The sequence below is a fragment of the Salvelinus fontinalis genome, chromosome 12 (genome assembly GCF_029448725.1).
Source record: "Salvelinus fontinalis isolate EN_2023a chromosome 12, ASM2944872v1, whole genome shotgun sequence".
NCBI lineage: Eukaryota > Metazoa > Chordata > Actinopteri > Salmoniformes > Salmonidae > Salvelinus > Salvelinus fontinalis.
In genome coordinates, this window is record NC_074676.1 from 27,766,082 (window position 1) to 27,782,777 (window position 16,696).

Here is a 16,696-nt window from a genome sequence, read left to right on the forward strand (position 1 = left end):
GCAACAGGAATCAACAGTACTCAGTCCTCTGGGGAAATAATAAAGACTAGGGCGTAGCGGCAGACACAGCAGTAGTAGACCCAGGGTTAACTGAACAGGAGGACTGTGTCTCACGTGTTGATTAATACCCCCCTTCTCGCACCTATTGGGGATAGATTCCATATGGGGAACCTCTCCTGTAATGCTTTGTTGTACTGCTCTCAGATAAACTGGTGGGTAGGGCCTTGAGGTACAACACAAACATGGCGGTTAGGCTAGCTAGCTAATGTGTGTAGTGCAGACCCAGTTTCCCATGGCTTTTCCCTCTTTCACTGTCGTGACCCATTGAGAATGCTGCATGGCTGAGGGCAGTGGAGAAGAAGATGATGGATATGATTATGCAGTCTTTACTGTGGGGGAGGAGGGAGTAGAGAGAGAGGGAGTGCTCACGGTGTGAGGTTGATCAACAGAGTGGCATGGCTCTATCTTCACTGTGGCACACTGCCTGAGCAGAGCCAGACAGGCCTGGCACAGGGAGATGGATCCAGGCAGTGAGTCACCAGCAGCAATACCGTACCCCCAGGAAAGCACAGGCCTCTTGGAGGCCAGGGCAGGCGAGGCTGCTGGAACTGGAGCCCTTCCTGCTTTCTGTCCCTCACCAAGGCCCTTTGATAAGCCTCAGAGAAGCCATTAAAAATTGAGAAGCCTTCCCTGCATGCCGAGGCAAAGGTCTGGGATTACGTTGGTTAAACAAAAACAAGACAACCGATCGCATAACACAGGCCACCTAACGCTGTGCACACACACAAACACATTCCCAGCGCCTGTCTCTGCCACCCCCATCATCATCCGTACTTCCATTCAGTGATCTCTTGGTTTTTCACAAACATTCTTTCTCCACCATACCACATGGCCTCTGTACATACAGGCTGTTCTGTGTGTTTCCCTTCTTTATCCTTTCAGAGCTGCAATGACTTACCCAGCAGGAATTCCTACCTTATATACTCACTTAAAGAGACAGTCACAAGCCCCTTTCCCAACTCCTGTCCAGTACACACTCTCGGTCTGCTGTAGAGGTAGGTTAAATGTATCAGATCCCACAAACTAAACATTTCATTTAAAATCCTTAACCACAATGACACCCACAGTCTGTCCTCTGTACCATAGGCCTAGTTCAGGTCAGAGCACACAGAGCAGTGATATCAAGTGTGTCTCTGGCATCCAGGGAGTAAACAGATTAAGTCTCCCAGAGCAGGAGAGAGCAGAGAGCAATGGTGCCAACTGCCAAGGCTCCTAATGATGTTCCTCTGCTGGCCGGCTGGGTTCTGTAGGAGTTCAGGGCTGGGACATGCTGTGATCAGCCCTGTGTGACCAGTCACTCCCAGTGTTGGGGGTAACCTGTTACAAAAGTGACACGTAATGTAATCGGATAATTTTTTATGAGTAACTAGTAATTTATTGCGTTACTTTTGAAAACTGGGTAATATAATTATAGTTACTTTGTTAAGTTACGCGTGTGTTACTTTCAGAATCATATCTCTACCGGGTGCATGTTTTCAGGATCCAATCTCGACTTGCTTCCTTATTTAGTTCTCAAGCGAGAGGAGAAAGAGTGTTTGGAGAAATGTCATGACAGCTGCTGTCCATAAAAATGTATAGAGGGCGCACATCTGATCTTTGCCATTGATCACTTCTTTGATAGCAAAGCCCGCATAGAGGGCTATCCCGTATAGTGGCAAATATGCCATCTATACATCTTTATGGGTTTGTGTACGTGCGGTCTAACCAGAACTGGAGGCTCGAGAGAAAGATTTTGAATGATATATACCGTAATTGCTGGACTATTAAGCGCACCTGAATATAAGCCGTACCCACTGAATTGTTTACAAATGTGTATTTTGTACATAAATAAACCGCACATGTCTATAAGCCGCAAGTGCCTACCGGTACATTGAAACAAATGAACTTTACACAGCCTTTAAACGAAACACGGCTTGTAACAAAAATAAATAGGCTTTTAAACAAAACACGGCTTGTAACAAAAATAAATAGGCTTTAACGAAACACGGCTTGTAACAAAAATAAGAAATAAATAGCAGTAAACAGTAGCCTACCAAGAAAGTCAAACTTCATTGCGGTGGTGATTGTTATGGCTTTGTCGGATCTGCACAGTTCCAACGTCTTATCATCGACTCATTAAGGCTCCCGTGCAGCAGCTCTATTTCCTTTTCCAACAGCCAGATCGATCGCCTTCAACTTGAAAGCTGCATCATATGCATTTCTCCGTGTCTTTGCCATGATGAGGGTGACAAAATGACTACCGTAATCAGAATGATGGCAAGTTTGTGCGCGCTCGATTTACGTCACATTATGTGACGGTGCTCAGTTTTTTGGCGGCATGAATCTTGTGGAAAAAAAAAAAACATAAATTAGCCGCGTCATTGTATAAACCGCGAGGTTCATAGCGTGGGAAAAAAGTAGCGGCTTATAGTCCGGAAATTACGGTATATATATATATATATAACACATATGGAATCACGTAGTAAACAAAAAAACTGTGAAACATCCAAAAATATTTTATATTTGAGATTCTTCAAAGGAGCCAACCTTTGCATTGATGATATTCTCTCAACAGCTTTATGAGGTAGTCACCTGGAATGGTGTGCCTTGTTAAAAGTTAATATGTGGAATGTCTTTCCCTCATAATGCGTTTGAGCCAATCAGTTGAATTGTGACAAGGTAGGGCGGGTATACAGAAGATAGCCCTATTTGGTAAAAGACCAAGTCCATATTATGGCAAGAACAGCTCAAATAAGCAAAGAGAAACGACAGTCCATATTAACTTTAAGACATGAAGGTCAGTCAATCCGTTACATTTCAATAACTTTTGAAGTTTCTTCAAGTGCGGTCGCAAAAACCATCAAGCGCTATGATGAAACTGGCTCTCATGAGGACTGCCACAGGAAAGGAAGACCCAGAGTTACCTCTGCTGCAGGAGGATAAGTTCATTAGAGTTACAAGGCTCAAATTGCAGCCCAAATAAATGCTTCACAGAGTTCAAGTAACAAACACATCTCAACCACAACTGTTCGGCGGAGACTGCTTAAATCAGGCCTTCATGGTCAAATTGCTACAAATAAACCACCACTAAAGGACACCAATTAGAAGAAGAGACTTGATTGGGCCTAGAAACACTAGCAATGGACATTGGACTGGTGGAAAACTGTGCTTTTGTCTGATGAGTCCAAATTTGCGATTTTTGGCTCCAACCGCCGTGTCTTTGTGAGACGCAGAGTAGGTGAACGGATGATCTCCGCATGTGTGTTTCCCACCGTGAAGCATGGAGGAGGAGGTGTGATGGTGCTTTGTTGGTGACACTGTAAGTGATTTATTTTGAATTCAAGGCACACTTAACCAGCATGGCTACCACAGCATTCTGCAGTGATACGCCATCCCATCTGGTTTGCGCTTAGTGGGACTATCATTTGTTTTTCAACAGGACAATGACCCAAAACACACCTCCAGGCTGTGTAAGGGCTATTTGACCAAGAAGGAGTGTGAATGAATGCTGCATCAGATGACCTGGCCTCTACAATCACCTGACCTCAACCCAATTGAGATGGTTTGGGATGAGTTGGACTGCAGAGCGAAGGAAAAGCAGACAACAAATACTCAGCATATGTGGGAACTCCTTCAAGACTGTTGGAAAAGCATTACTCATGAAGCTGGTTGAGAGAATGCCAAGAGTGTGCAAAGCTGTCATCAAGGCAAAGGGTGGCTACTTTGAAGAACCTAAAATATAATATATTTTGATTTGTTTAACACTTTTTTGGTTAATACGTTTGACTGGTACAGTATGTCTAATTAAGCTGCCCATATGATTGTGCAGCACTTCTTGACTAGCACAGGAAAGCAGCACCACAGATGGAAGGAGAAACTAGTGATCAAACCTGAGTTAGTAAGTAGCCTATCGTTGATAGAGTGTGCGTGGCACGCCTCACTCCCTCAGACAGTCAAAAAGGTGAGGTTTGAGTTTTATTGCATGAAAGTAATGCAAAGTAATATAACGAGTAATATAAGGCATTCCTTTCCATGCAAAGTGGTATTGTAAATTAACGCATTACTTTGGTTAAATGTGTAATATATACACTTTTCAACACTAGTCACTAGGGGAGGCAGGTAGCCTGGTGGGTAGGAGCGTTGGGACAGTAACCGAAAGGTTTTTGGATCAAATCCCTGAGCTGACAAGGTAAAGTAATTTCATTCTGCCCCTGAGCAAGGCAGTTAACCAACTGTTCCCCGGGCGCCGCTGACATGGATGTTGATTAAAGCAACCCCCGCACCTCTCTGATTCAGAGATGCGGAAGACATGTCAATTGAATGCATTCAGTTGTACAATTGACTAGGTATTTCCCTTTCCAACCTTGACCCTAACACTGACACAACACTAGTTGAGTTAATACCACAATTACTCTTACAGACCCACCCTCATATCAACTCACACAAAGACCCTTTATTAACACAAGTGCCAAAAAGCTGACACCGTTTTTATTTTACTACTATGTAGACTGAGGAAAACACCAAACCAGTCTTGCAAGGTGCTGACTAACGGAGCATAGTAGAAACGTGTCGACACACATGCAGAGATGATTTATCACAAATCACAAACCAGCTGCCTTGGACAGTTGGCACATTTGGAGCAAAGTAAAAGATACAAACCAACAGGGTGTTATATGTAAGTCAAGGGCCAGATGTAAGAAACCAGACACCAGAGTTTCATTGAAGCTGAGCATATTGTAAGTAAATATTCAAACACGTTCAAGGGAAAAGTTAGCTATGTGAGTTCAGACGAGGATGAGTGTCTGTTACTCTGTTAAGGAGTATTTATACCCTATGGAGACGGAAGTATCGGGGCGTAGCGCAGTGTTGCAATGTCGTTTTTCGTCACAAAAGGGGTGGCTACTTGTAGTACGTGCAAACATTCTATGTACTCCCGTGTGCCATTAAATTTGGAACGCACCGTATAATTGTTTGCGCAGCCGTGGAGGCAGTTGTTGTGTAGGCAATGACGCTGTATTTTACCACCAACTAGCTTGGTTCCTTGAGCTGATCTATATAGCCTATGCATCAAAGTAGCCTATTTTTTAATTGATAACCAAGTATAATCTCAGCGACTGTTCAAACAATGAACCAAAAAACATTGTAGCCTCATTAGAATCCCCCCAAAAAGTATTTTGTTTAGAAGCGATAACTTTTGATTCTAGGCTATTTTGAAACTGTAAAATTAGCTGCCATTAGATTTTTTTCTCTGTGACCAGTCACTCCAACCTTGACCCTAACACTGACACAACAACACTAGTTGAGTTAATACCACAGTTACTCCTAAAGACCCACCCTCATATCAACTGACACAAAGACTCTTTATTAACCTTCTCATCAAACAAGGAAAGGCAAGTGCCAAGATTTACTACTACGTAGACTGTGGAAAACACACAACCAGTCTTGCAAGATGCAGACTAACGGGGCATAGTAGAAACATGTAGACACACAGATGATTTATCACAAATCACAAACCAGCTGCCTTGGACAGTTGACACATTTGGAAAAAAGTGAAAGATAAAAACCAATAGGGTGTTAGCAGGTGTTATAACCTGGGTAGTTTGAGCCCTGAATGCTGATTGGCTGACAGCCTTGGTATATGAGATCGTATACCACGGGTATGACAAAACATGTATTTTTACTGCTCTAATTACGTTAGTAACCAGTTTATAATAGCAACAAGGCACCTCGAGGGTTTGTGGTATACTGTCAATATACCACGGCTAAGGACTGTGTCCGGGCACTCAGCGTTGCGTCGTGCTTATGAATAGTCCTTAGCCCGTGGTATATTGGCCATATACCACAACTCCTCGGGCATTATTGCTTAATAATATGTAAGTCAAGGGCAGTGTGGTTAAGAAACCAGACAACAGAGTTTCATTGGAGCTGAGCAATGTTTAAGTAATTATTCAAACACAAATATGTTAGATATGTGAGGTCAGACGAGGAGTGTCTGTTACTCTTACTCAGTAGTTTTCTCCAGAGCTGTGTGGTGTGACCTGCCCTTATGGAATAAGGCTGTTTGGGACTAGGGCTGTGGCGGTCACAAAATTTCATCAGATGGTGATTGTCAAGCAACCGTAGGTCTCACAGTAATTGACCGTTAATTAACATAAACACATTTAGCATCTCCTGGCTTCCACTGATGCAGACCTTTGGAATATTTAAATGTTTTAAAGTATAATAAATCCATGTACACCTTCACCTTCACAATAATTCCATTATGTATTTTAGACAGGTCTAAAGAAGCATGATATGAAGAAAATGTATTCTATTTCAGAAGAAAAGAATAGCATACTCTGGGGTTAGATCCTGATGTGGCTATGCTAAATGGCTGTGGGCTACACTAGTTAATTTAGCAGACAAGATTTTCTTATAATTCTGTGGCATTATTTTATTTTATAGTATGAAGAATACAATATGTTTTGATTTGTAATACATTGTAAGGCTGCATGATGAGATTCAAATGATGATTTGAAAAAAGTCGCTTGAAAGGTATGAGCTCTGCTTAGTTTTTGCGCAGGCTGTACACACTCCAATAGTCTCTCATTCACAATTTTACAGGCACTTGATAATGCCTCGAATTTCAAGGCGGCATCCCCTTTGTGGCCGTAATGCACCCTAAAAAATCCATGCCTTTTGAGGCCCGGAGTGCTGCGTAGTGCCCTTCTCCCTGAGTGCTGCGCAATCCGAAGCGCCTCTCACTCACATGGCTCTCCGTCACGTGATCGGTGCTTTCTCACAGGCTACTAGTGAAGACAGACACATCGGGGACGAAACTGTTGCGCGTCCTTATCCAATTCCGAGGTGCATATTGAAGATATTGGAAGAACTGTCCACATTTACTTTTCGTCAGCCAACAAGATAAGTAGGCCTAACGAACAGCAAAAGTACTAGCCTATGTCAATCTACTATCCCCCATAGTACAAAAGTCAACCTATTTTATCCTGTGTGAGAAATAAATATCCCAAACATAGTCTGGGACAGTTATGCGGTGCAATAAATCCAAAATGCATACAACCACTGGCATAAAAAAAAACATGTTTTATTCAATGTGGCTGACGCAACAGATCAGAACGTTCAGCTTAAAATGTTGATAAACTATTTGGCTATTTCTTCACATTATAAGCACAGCAATCCGCACATGGCAGTAGGCTATACTGCCCTACCAAGCAAAAAGGCAGTAACTGCTCATATCGTGGAACTAAGAAATATGGCTTTTATTAACCTTTGTTTCACAGTAACTTTATGCAGTTACTGCTAACATGACCCCCATGTTCTCCAAGAAACCATAGAGGCAGGATACTTGTCCACATGATTAAGCATGTATTTAATGCAGCAAAAATGACATTAACTCATTTTTCGACCAAATGAGCAGTTACTGCCTTTTTGCTTGTTAGGGCAGAATAACCGTGAATGTTCCATGAGTGGGACAACACCAATATCAAAAGTGATACAAATGTGATTACGCGTGTAATGCTTTTATTATAAAGGTGCATTTTTATGGTTAAATTATCTTCCTCAAACTTGAAACTCACGCACTGCTTATTTATGCCAGTTAGGCACTACACCCCTTGTAAAGCGGATTAACGTGCTTAATTTTAAGAAGTTATTTGGTCACTTTAGTTGTGATACAAACCTTATCAAAACATATAGGCCTATGGGCTAAGCTACATGAGGTGTTTGACTATGATTTGAAAAAGTCACAAAAAAAAATGTTGTTTCTTATGCTGGGCATCATTCACAAGTGATAATATATAACTCACAAGTGATAGGCTAATATTGTCATCCATCAGACTATTCTGGATTTAATCTTGTCTTTACATATACTAAATAATATATGTGTGAAATTTGTTTTGATTTTGAATAGACGGTAGCGTCCCACCTGGCCAACATCTAGTGAAATTGCAGAGCGCGAAATTCAAAAATAATAATTTCAAATATTTAACATTCTTGAAAATATATGTGTTATACATCAAAATAAAGCTTAACTTCTTGTTAATCCAGCCGCCGTGTCAGATTTGGGACAGCCTGCCTGCCTGCATGCTGCCTATCAACCAGCCTCTCTCTCCCGTTGGCTGGCTTTGCTCCCTTCTCCTCTGGGTGAGGAAGACATGCCTGTCTGGAACAGAACGACCAGAGGGGCCATTTGAAGCAGGCCAGAGAGCACGCTCAGTCACAAGACCCAAAAACACACACCGACAACACACAATGTCACAGGGCCATGGCCAGTACAAACCACTCAACTGCACTGCATGGAGGCTGGGGTGTGTAAACAGTCAAGAGATATCGCACAGTCAAAGCTGTTAACAGCCTCTGATAAGGCTGGCGGAAGAGAGAAGGGAAATTACTGGTCAAACTATCAAGAAGGGCAATAAAAGAAGACGTCTGGACCAAACTTGATGAAGGGAAGGAGGGCGGGAAGGAGGGAAAGGGGGAACATTGGAGGAGGAGGGCGCTGAGCTGTGTTATGCCTCCTCCAGGGTGTTAGTGAGAGCCTGCCATTGTGCTTGTGCACTTGACATTTCTGTGACATTTTTCACTCAACCCCCTCCTCATATAAGCCCTCCGTTAGCGCCTCGCCACACACCGCAGCCTGCTACTAAAGAGAACTCAGTAATCTCCACGGCCCGGCTCTGCCTTATCCCAGACAGAGCCAAATACCAGCCAGGTAACCCTATCCTACCCACGCCCAGCCATAGAGCCAGGAATTAACCTGTCATGTGTTGCTATTTTCATGCGCATCTCTGAGGATATCTTTTCCTTTTAATCTAACATTATGAAGGTTGGTGTTGTTTAAATCTGTACACAGTGTGTATATACAAGCAGGCAAGTAAAGGCCTGTTTGACCTGACAAACAATAGTGCTCCAAAAAACATCCGCCGGAGGCTAAACTTGTCCTACTAGCAAAAAGCATCTCCTAGTCACGTACTGTAATTAAAGAGAGGCATTCAGAGTAGAGGACTGGTCTGGATTGACTAGGAAACCACTGCACTGCATGCCCTTGAAGAAACATCTGTACTGGAGAAAAACAAGGCAATTATGCAGAGGGGTGGAGACAAGTGGAGTATCTACCCTTCAATGAGGGCCAGAGAAAGTATCATCTCTGCTAGACTCAGAGACTTGACCATTGTATGGGTGAGACTTGACCATTGTATGGGTGAGACTTGACCATTGTATGGGTGAGACTTGACCATTGTATGGGTGAGACTTGACCATTGTATGGGTGAGACTTGACCATTGTATAAGTGAGACTTGACCATTGTATGGGTGAGACTTGACCATTGTATGGGTGAGACTTGACCATTGTATGGGTGAGACTTGACCATTGTATGGGGGAGACTTGATCATTGTATGGGGGAGACTTGACCATTGTATGGGGGAGACTTGAACATTGTATGGGGGAGACTTGACCATTGTATGGGGGAGACTTGACCATTGTATGGGGGAGACTTGAGCCTACAAATCTAACAGTAGAACCACTAAACAACAATCACACACCCTCTAAATGAGCCATTCTGTTGTGATATCACAACGCAGTCTATCTCTGATAGCCTTCATCTTCAGAGTTAAGACCACAAAGCTCAGAGGATTTATCCTGCATTAAGGTGGGAAAACGGAACTGTGGGAGCAAATCAAAATTGCCCTTTGTCTACTTTCTGTTACAAATCTTATGAAAAACAAAGATGTTGGCCCCTAACATTGGCTCCAACCAACATCAGATAAAGCAAAAGCAAATCTTTGTACATCAGGGAAGTTCGTTACGCACAGCCCACTGGGCAAAAACTGGTTGCATCAAAGTTGTTTCCATGTTATTTCAGCCAAAAACAAAATCTGATGATGCTGAATCAACGTGTAAAACTGATTGGGTTTGCAAAAAGTCATCAACGTAAGGGAATTTTATATTTTCTGTTGACATCTCCAGCAAACGTAAATCAAAGCTAGATGTTGAAATGATGTCTGTGCCCAGAGGAAGGTCATTTAAGTACAGTTGAAGTCGGACGTTTACATACACCTTAGCCAAATACATTTAAACTCAGTTTTTCACAATTCCTGACATTTAATCCCAGTAAAAATGTCCTGTTTTAGGTCAGTTAGGATCACCACTTTATTTTAAGAATGTTAAATGTCAGAATAATAGTAGAGAGTATGATTTATTTCAGCTTTTATTTCTTTCATCACATTCCCAGTGGGTCAGAAGTTTACATACACTCAATTAGTATTCGGTTGCATTGCCTTTAAATTGTTTAACTTGGGTCAAACGTTTCGGGTAGCCTTCCACAAGCTTCCCACAATAAGTTGGGTGAATTTTGGCCCATTCCTCCTGACAGAGCTGGTGTAGGTTGGTAGGCCTCCTTGCTCGCACACGCTTTTTCAGTTCTGCCCACAAATATTCTATGGGATTGAGGTCAGGGCTTTGTGATGGCCACTCCAATACCTTAACTTTGTTGTCCTTAAGCCATTTTGCCACAACTTTGGAAGTATGCGTGGGGTCATTGTCCATTTGGAAGACCCATTTGCAACCAAGATTTAACTTCCTGACTGATGTCTTGAGATGTTGCTTCAATATAGCCACATCATTTCCCTTCCTCATGATGCCATCTATTTTGTGAAATGCACCAGTCCCTTGTGCAGCAAAGCAACCCCACAACATGATGCTGCCACGGTTGGGATGGTGTTCTTTGGCTTGCAATCCTCCCCCCTTTTCCTCCAAACATAACAATGGTCCTTATGGCCAAACAGTTCTATTTTTGTTTCATCAGACCAGAGGATATTTCTCCAAAAAGTATGATCTTTGTCTCCATGTGCATATGCAAACCGTAGTCTGGCTTTTTTATGGCAGTTTTGGAGCAGTGGCTTCTTCCTTGCTGAGTGGCCTTTCAGGTTATGTCGATATAGGACTTGTTTTACTGTGGATATAGATACTTTTGTACCTGTTTCCTCCAGCATCTTCACAAGGTCCTTTGCTGTTGTTCTGTGACTGATTTGCACATCTCGCACCAAAGTACGTTCATCTCTAGGAGACAGAACGCGTCTCCTTCCTGAGCGGTATGACGGCTGCGTGGTCCCTTGGTGTTTATACTTGCGCACAATTGTTTGTACAGATGAACGTGGTACCTTCAGGTATTTGGAAATTAATCCCAAGGATGAACCAGACTTGTGGAGGTCTACAATGTATTTTCTGAGGTCTTGGCTGATTTCTTTTGATTTTGCCATGATGTCAAGCAAAGAGGCACTGAGTTTGATGGTAGGCCTTGAAATACATCCACAGGTACACCTCCAATTGACTCAAATTATGTCAATTAGCCTATCAGAAGCTTCTAAATCCATGACATCATTATCTGGAATTTTACAAGCTGTTTAAAGGCACAGTCAACTTAGTGTATGTAAACTTCTGACCCACTAGAATTGTGATACAGTGAATTATAAGTGAAATAATCTGTCTGTAAACAATTGTTGGGAAAATGACTTGTGTCATGCATAAAGTAGATGTCCTAACCGACTTGCCAAAACTATAGTTTGTTAACAAGACATGTGTGGAGTGGTTGAAAAACGAGTTTAAATGACTCCAACCTAAGTGTATGTAAACTTCCGACTTCAACTGTATGTCCATCACGGCCAGTCCGGGCTGTCTATACTGTAACACAGTTAACTACACCAGAGGCCCTACAAATACCTTCAACATCCTGAATAATTTAATTCTGCATTCAAAGAACAATAATCACAACAATAAAGACAATTCCTTGTTTATAGAAACATAAATGGTCACTAAGGAAGTCGCTAGAGGTTGATTTCCTCTATTTGTTTTCTGGGTCTGAAGGGAAGGGGAGATGATTAGAACTACCAGTTATCCATGGGAGTTGTAGACAGGTCTTCAAAAGGCCAGGGCTGGGAGGACATTTTCCCACCATTATTCCATATTAATGAGTGGAAATGGGAGCAGACAGGCAGGCAGGAGGGGTAGGAGCCTAGAAGCCCTGTTTTCCTCCCAACCTTTTTGGAGTCAAGGTCGACCTCATCTCCTTCACCTGGCAAATTTATCTGAACCCCTTTTATTTGGACCTGGGAGATTCTGCAGAAACTGTCCACACAGAGAGACACTCTAAACAGGCTTTAAAAAGGCGCTGTCTCACTCAAGCTCTCACTAATAGTCTAGACAAAACAAATAAATACGTTACGGTGGGAGTCTGGTTGGTCAATGCTGTCACCCTCTCACCCACACATCAACACATCAACATCAACAACAACACCCACTATGCCTAAGAAAGACAACAAAACAACTTTTTCCACTATGCCTTGCCCTGAAAGATGGAATCCGCATTAGTGTAAACAGCACCACTGTTCGCCCAGTGTCTTTGTTATTGTTTTTGTTTTGTTGATGAAAAGAAAGAAGAGGAGCATTGCAGCGCATATTTTGCTGTCCTATCGTGTGTGCAATGATGACTGAGGGGGGAAAAAACTTTGTTTGTTGTTTGTAGAAACATCTTTCTTGTTGCAATATCCCAAACAGGCGTGTCAGTTTCACCAATTAAGGAGTCCAGTCCTAAATAAGTAAATTGTTAGCTGTTAAAGTCTTACAACCAGACATTAATTGTATATATTTACTTAATTCAAATGTTATATCTGTGAGTAATAGACAGATATACATCTTAATAATATAACTATAAAGAGGCTACCTGAAACTTATCCTTCATTTTTCATAGCCTTTAAATAATTGTGCTGTAGTGTGGTGTGTCATAACTTATTCATCACATCAGGTAAGATATAGTAAATATTGACCTGATATGGTCCAGACAGGAAGAGCAAAAGTAACCTCAACTGAGCATGTATTTAATACCAAGAGCTGTATAATGCACCCATCCTTAGTTCTGTCAGCAAATAGGTTGATCTAAAGAAAAGGCCTCCATAATAAACAGAGAGGAAAGGTTTTTACTGGACAGGGGACAATCCTTCTCCCTGCTGAAAATGAAGGGAAAACACTGCATAGATTCATGGGATTTGTTCACTGGGGAAGAAATGCACAATTTGAGAATGTTTGCGAGACTGGAACCCACCTACCTATATCAGAGACTTATGCAAAAGGCTTGCATCACAAGTGGAATAGACAAACTGCCAAATACCCCAGGTATTTGGGAAATAATCTTCCTTAAAACCTTAAAAAACAAACAAACAAATCTCCTTTTCTGCAGGCGTAAACAAAGATTGTAAAAAAAAATAGATAGCAATAAACAGGAGCTCTGTGAACAGGCTGTCCTCTGTGACCCTGACTGGGTCTCTGCTGCCCACACTGTAAAGAGAAAAGCTCAGAGCTCCTTACCTTTCTGGCAGTGGTTGGATGTCCAGCAGCGAGAGTTAAAGTTGCCGTTAAAGCTGGTCTTGATGCACTGAGCGTTGTCCTCCGTGATGCCTGGACACACATCACCACACTCCTTGGACTGCTTGTTCCCCGCAATGAAGTTGTTGAACTCTGCGTCCATGATGAGAGACCAGTCCACAGAGTCCAGGTAGCAGAGCTCCGGGTTCTTCTCGATCCGGATGGCCCCTCGCGTGATGTTCCTCAGGTTGTACAGGCCGATGTCCTTCAGACTGGTCATCTCAAAGATAACCAGGGCATAGTTGTAGAAGAGGTTGCGTCCGTGGATGACGTTGAGGTTGGGGAAGAGCGTGCTGAGGCTGTCCAGGCCGGAGACGCGGAACAGGAGCAGGTAGTCGGTGATGACGGTCAGCTTGGGGAAGCTGAGGGAGCGGAAGAGCTCCTGGTTGAGGTTGTTGGTCTTGTCTCCGATGAGGAGGATCTGCAGGAAGCCCTCCACCACCGTGCAGTTCTCCAGACGCTTGAACTCACTGATGTCATTACGTATGTCAATACTTGGACCACAGACTGGAGAGAGAAAGGGAAAGAAAAATCACACATTACATAATTATTACACATCTTAGTTAATAATTTTAAAACACAGTATTTGTTTTTCCTTTATTCAATGTACCTAAATAAAATGTACCATTAAATTTGATTTTAGAATTTATTTATCAATTTGTCTGCATACCTATTCATTGTGTTAATCTGTTTACCATGTCTATGATGAAAATCCAATTTCAAGTATTTTCAGGTAGTGACCTGGCTTAAAGGTTAACTGTCAGCCAGTCCCAGACATACTGTAAGATGACAGCACCAAAATAACAAGCACAGCAGCCATTAATAGGATGTAATCTAATCTTCTTGAGATCATCTCTGAAAATATCTGGACTTGATAGTGCTTAAAACAGGATGTCTTATGTTGTTCTCTTCATGTACAAAAGTTTATTTTGCTATTGTTTTATGGATATAACTATTAATTTTACTGTGACAAGAGAGAGACAAACAGACAGGGTCATCTGAGGTGAGTGTGCTCTCCATTCTGAGCAGGCGTCAGAAGTTCTCTTTCTCAATGACAAGGGTCAATATTTTCAGATTCTATTGCAATATATTTTGGTAAGATCTGGGATCCTAAGTTCCTCTCCTTTACCGGGATAACCCGTGTTTAAAAAGATCCCATCCATCTTAGCTCAGCACACAGAAAGCAACACACGAAACCAAAGTGCCCGAAGTTGACTATCTCTCTCATACACACACACTCATACACACTGACACCTTGATCTATTATTCATTAATGACAATCATCTCTGCTTTTAATTGTGTCTGTCAATTACTCCAAGTGGGAATGGATACAAGCATACATAATGGGATATCACCACTGAAAGACTGCTATGATAACAAACCATATAAAACCCAGTCCCTGTTAACCTAAGTGTTTCATGGATAACACTAAATGTACTGTCAGAACGTAAACAAAACTATATGTCCCACATCTACCTGTATTGGCTGTTGCTTGGCGCCTGTCTCCCTATAAACCCAAGCTAATAATTTCACTGTAACACTTGGAGCAAGCCATCTCCTCTGGGTCTATTGATACGTACAGTATGTAATGATGTAATAATGATTTCTTCTAACAGTCCATTCTCACCAGGGAAGCAGAGCTACATTGTAGCCATGACATACCATGGAATGTGTTAAGATTCTCAGGACTGTAGTACAAAGGCAAAACAAAACAAGCAGTATTATTAACATATGCCCTTTCACAGTAGGAGGGAGACCTGCTACACTCATTACCAACTCCCTGTCCAAAGCAGGTATTGGTCAAGGCAGGTATTGGTCAAGGCCGGTATTGGTCAAGGCAGGTATTGGTCAAGGCAGGTATTGGTCAAGGCAGGTATTGGTCAAGGCAGGTATTGGTCAAGGCCGGTATTGGTCAAGGCAGGTATTGGTCAAGGCAGGTATTGGTCAAGGCCGGTATTGGTCAAGGCCGGTATTGGTCAAGGCAGGTATTGGTCAAGGCAGGTATTGGTCAAGGCCGGTATTGGTCAAGGCAGGTATTGGTCAAGGCAGGTATTGGTCAAGGCCGGTATTGGTCAAGGCAGTAATGTGTGATATAAAAATAAAAAATAAAAAATGTAAAACACTACAAAAAAATCCTAGAACACCCGACAGATCTACAAGAGGTTTGAAATGCTACTTGGAAGGTGAAGTAATCAGTAGAAGAAATGTCTTGACATATGAGCTCCTTTGGCTAAACCTGTAATGTTCTTACAGAGGCTTAGGACACCCTCTCAATGAGTGTCAGCGTCACAGGGCCTGTGCAGTGACAAATTGTCCTGCTTTAAACCACCCGGCCCTGATCCCTGTCAACACACCATTTAATTGACGCTATGTTTTCTGCTAATTTCCACAAAGTTGAACAATGAACTAAACTGTACCTAACCTCACAATAATGACCATAACAAAAGCTAAAGCTAAACTCTCCTTCCAGACTCATATTAAACATCTCCAATCCAAAATCAAATCAAGAATCGGCTTTCTATTTTGCAACAAAGCCTCCTTCACTCACGCCGCCAAACTTACCCTAGTAAAACTGACTATCCTACCGATCATCGACTTCGGCGATGTCATCTACAAAATAGCTTCCAATACTCTACTCAGCAAACTAGATGCAGTTTAACATCGTGCCATCCGTTTTGTTACTAAAACACCTTACACCACCCACCACTGCGACCTGTATGCTCTAGTCGGCTGGCCCTCGCTACATATTCGTCGCCAGACCCACTTGCTTCAGGTCATCTATAAGTCCATGCTAGGTAAAGCTCCGCCTTATCTCAGTTCACTGGTCACGCTAACACCCACCCGTAGCACGCGCTCCAGCAGGTATATCTCACTGATCATCCCAAAAGCCAACACCTCATTTGGCCGCCTTTCCTTCCAGTTCTCTGCTGCCTGGGACTGGAACGAATTGCAAAAATCGCTGAAGATGGAGACTTTTATTGCCCTCACCAACTTTAAACATCTGCTATCTGAGCAGCTAACCGATCGCTGCAGCTGTACATAGTCCATCTGTAAACAGCCCACCCAATTTACCTACCTCATCCCCTTACTGTTTTTATTTATTTACTTTTCTGCTCTTTTGCACACCAGTATCTCTACTTGCACATTGATCATCTGATGATTTATCACTCCAGTGTTAATCTGCTAAATTGTAATTATTCGCTCCTATGGCCTATTTATTGCCTACCTCCTCATGCCTTTTGC

The 16,696-nt window shown here is 42.4% G+C and overlaps 1 protein-coding gene across 1 annotated transcript in view; it reads right to left on the reverse strand.

Moving 5' to 3' along the window:
• LOC129867073 (insulin-like growth factor 1 receptor) overlaps positions 1-16,696 on the reverse strand; it is a 181,681-nt gene that overhangs the window by 149,389 nt on the left and 15,596 nt on the right. Inside the window, exon 2 of the mRNA XM_055940230.1 lies at positions 13,397-13,960. Within this exon, the coding sequence (XP_055796205.1) occupies positions 13,397-13,960 (564 nt within the window). The remainder of the gene's footprint in view (positions 1-13,396; positions 13,961-16,696) is intronic.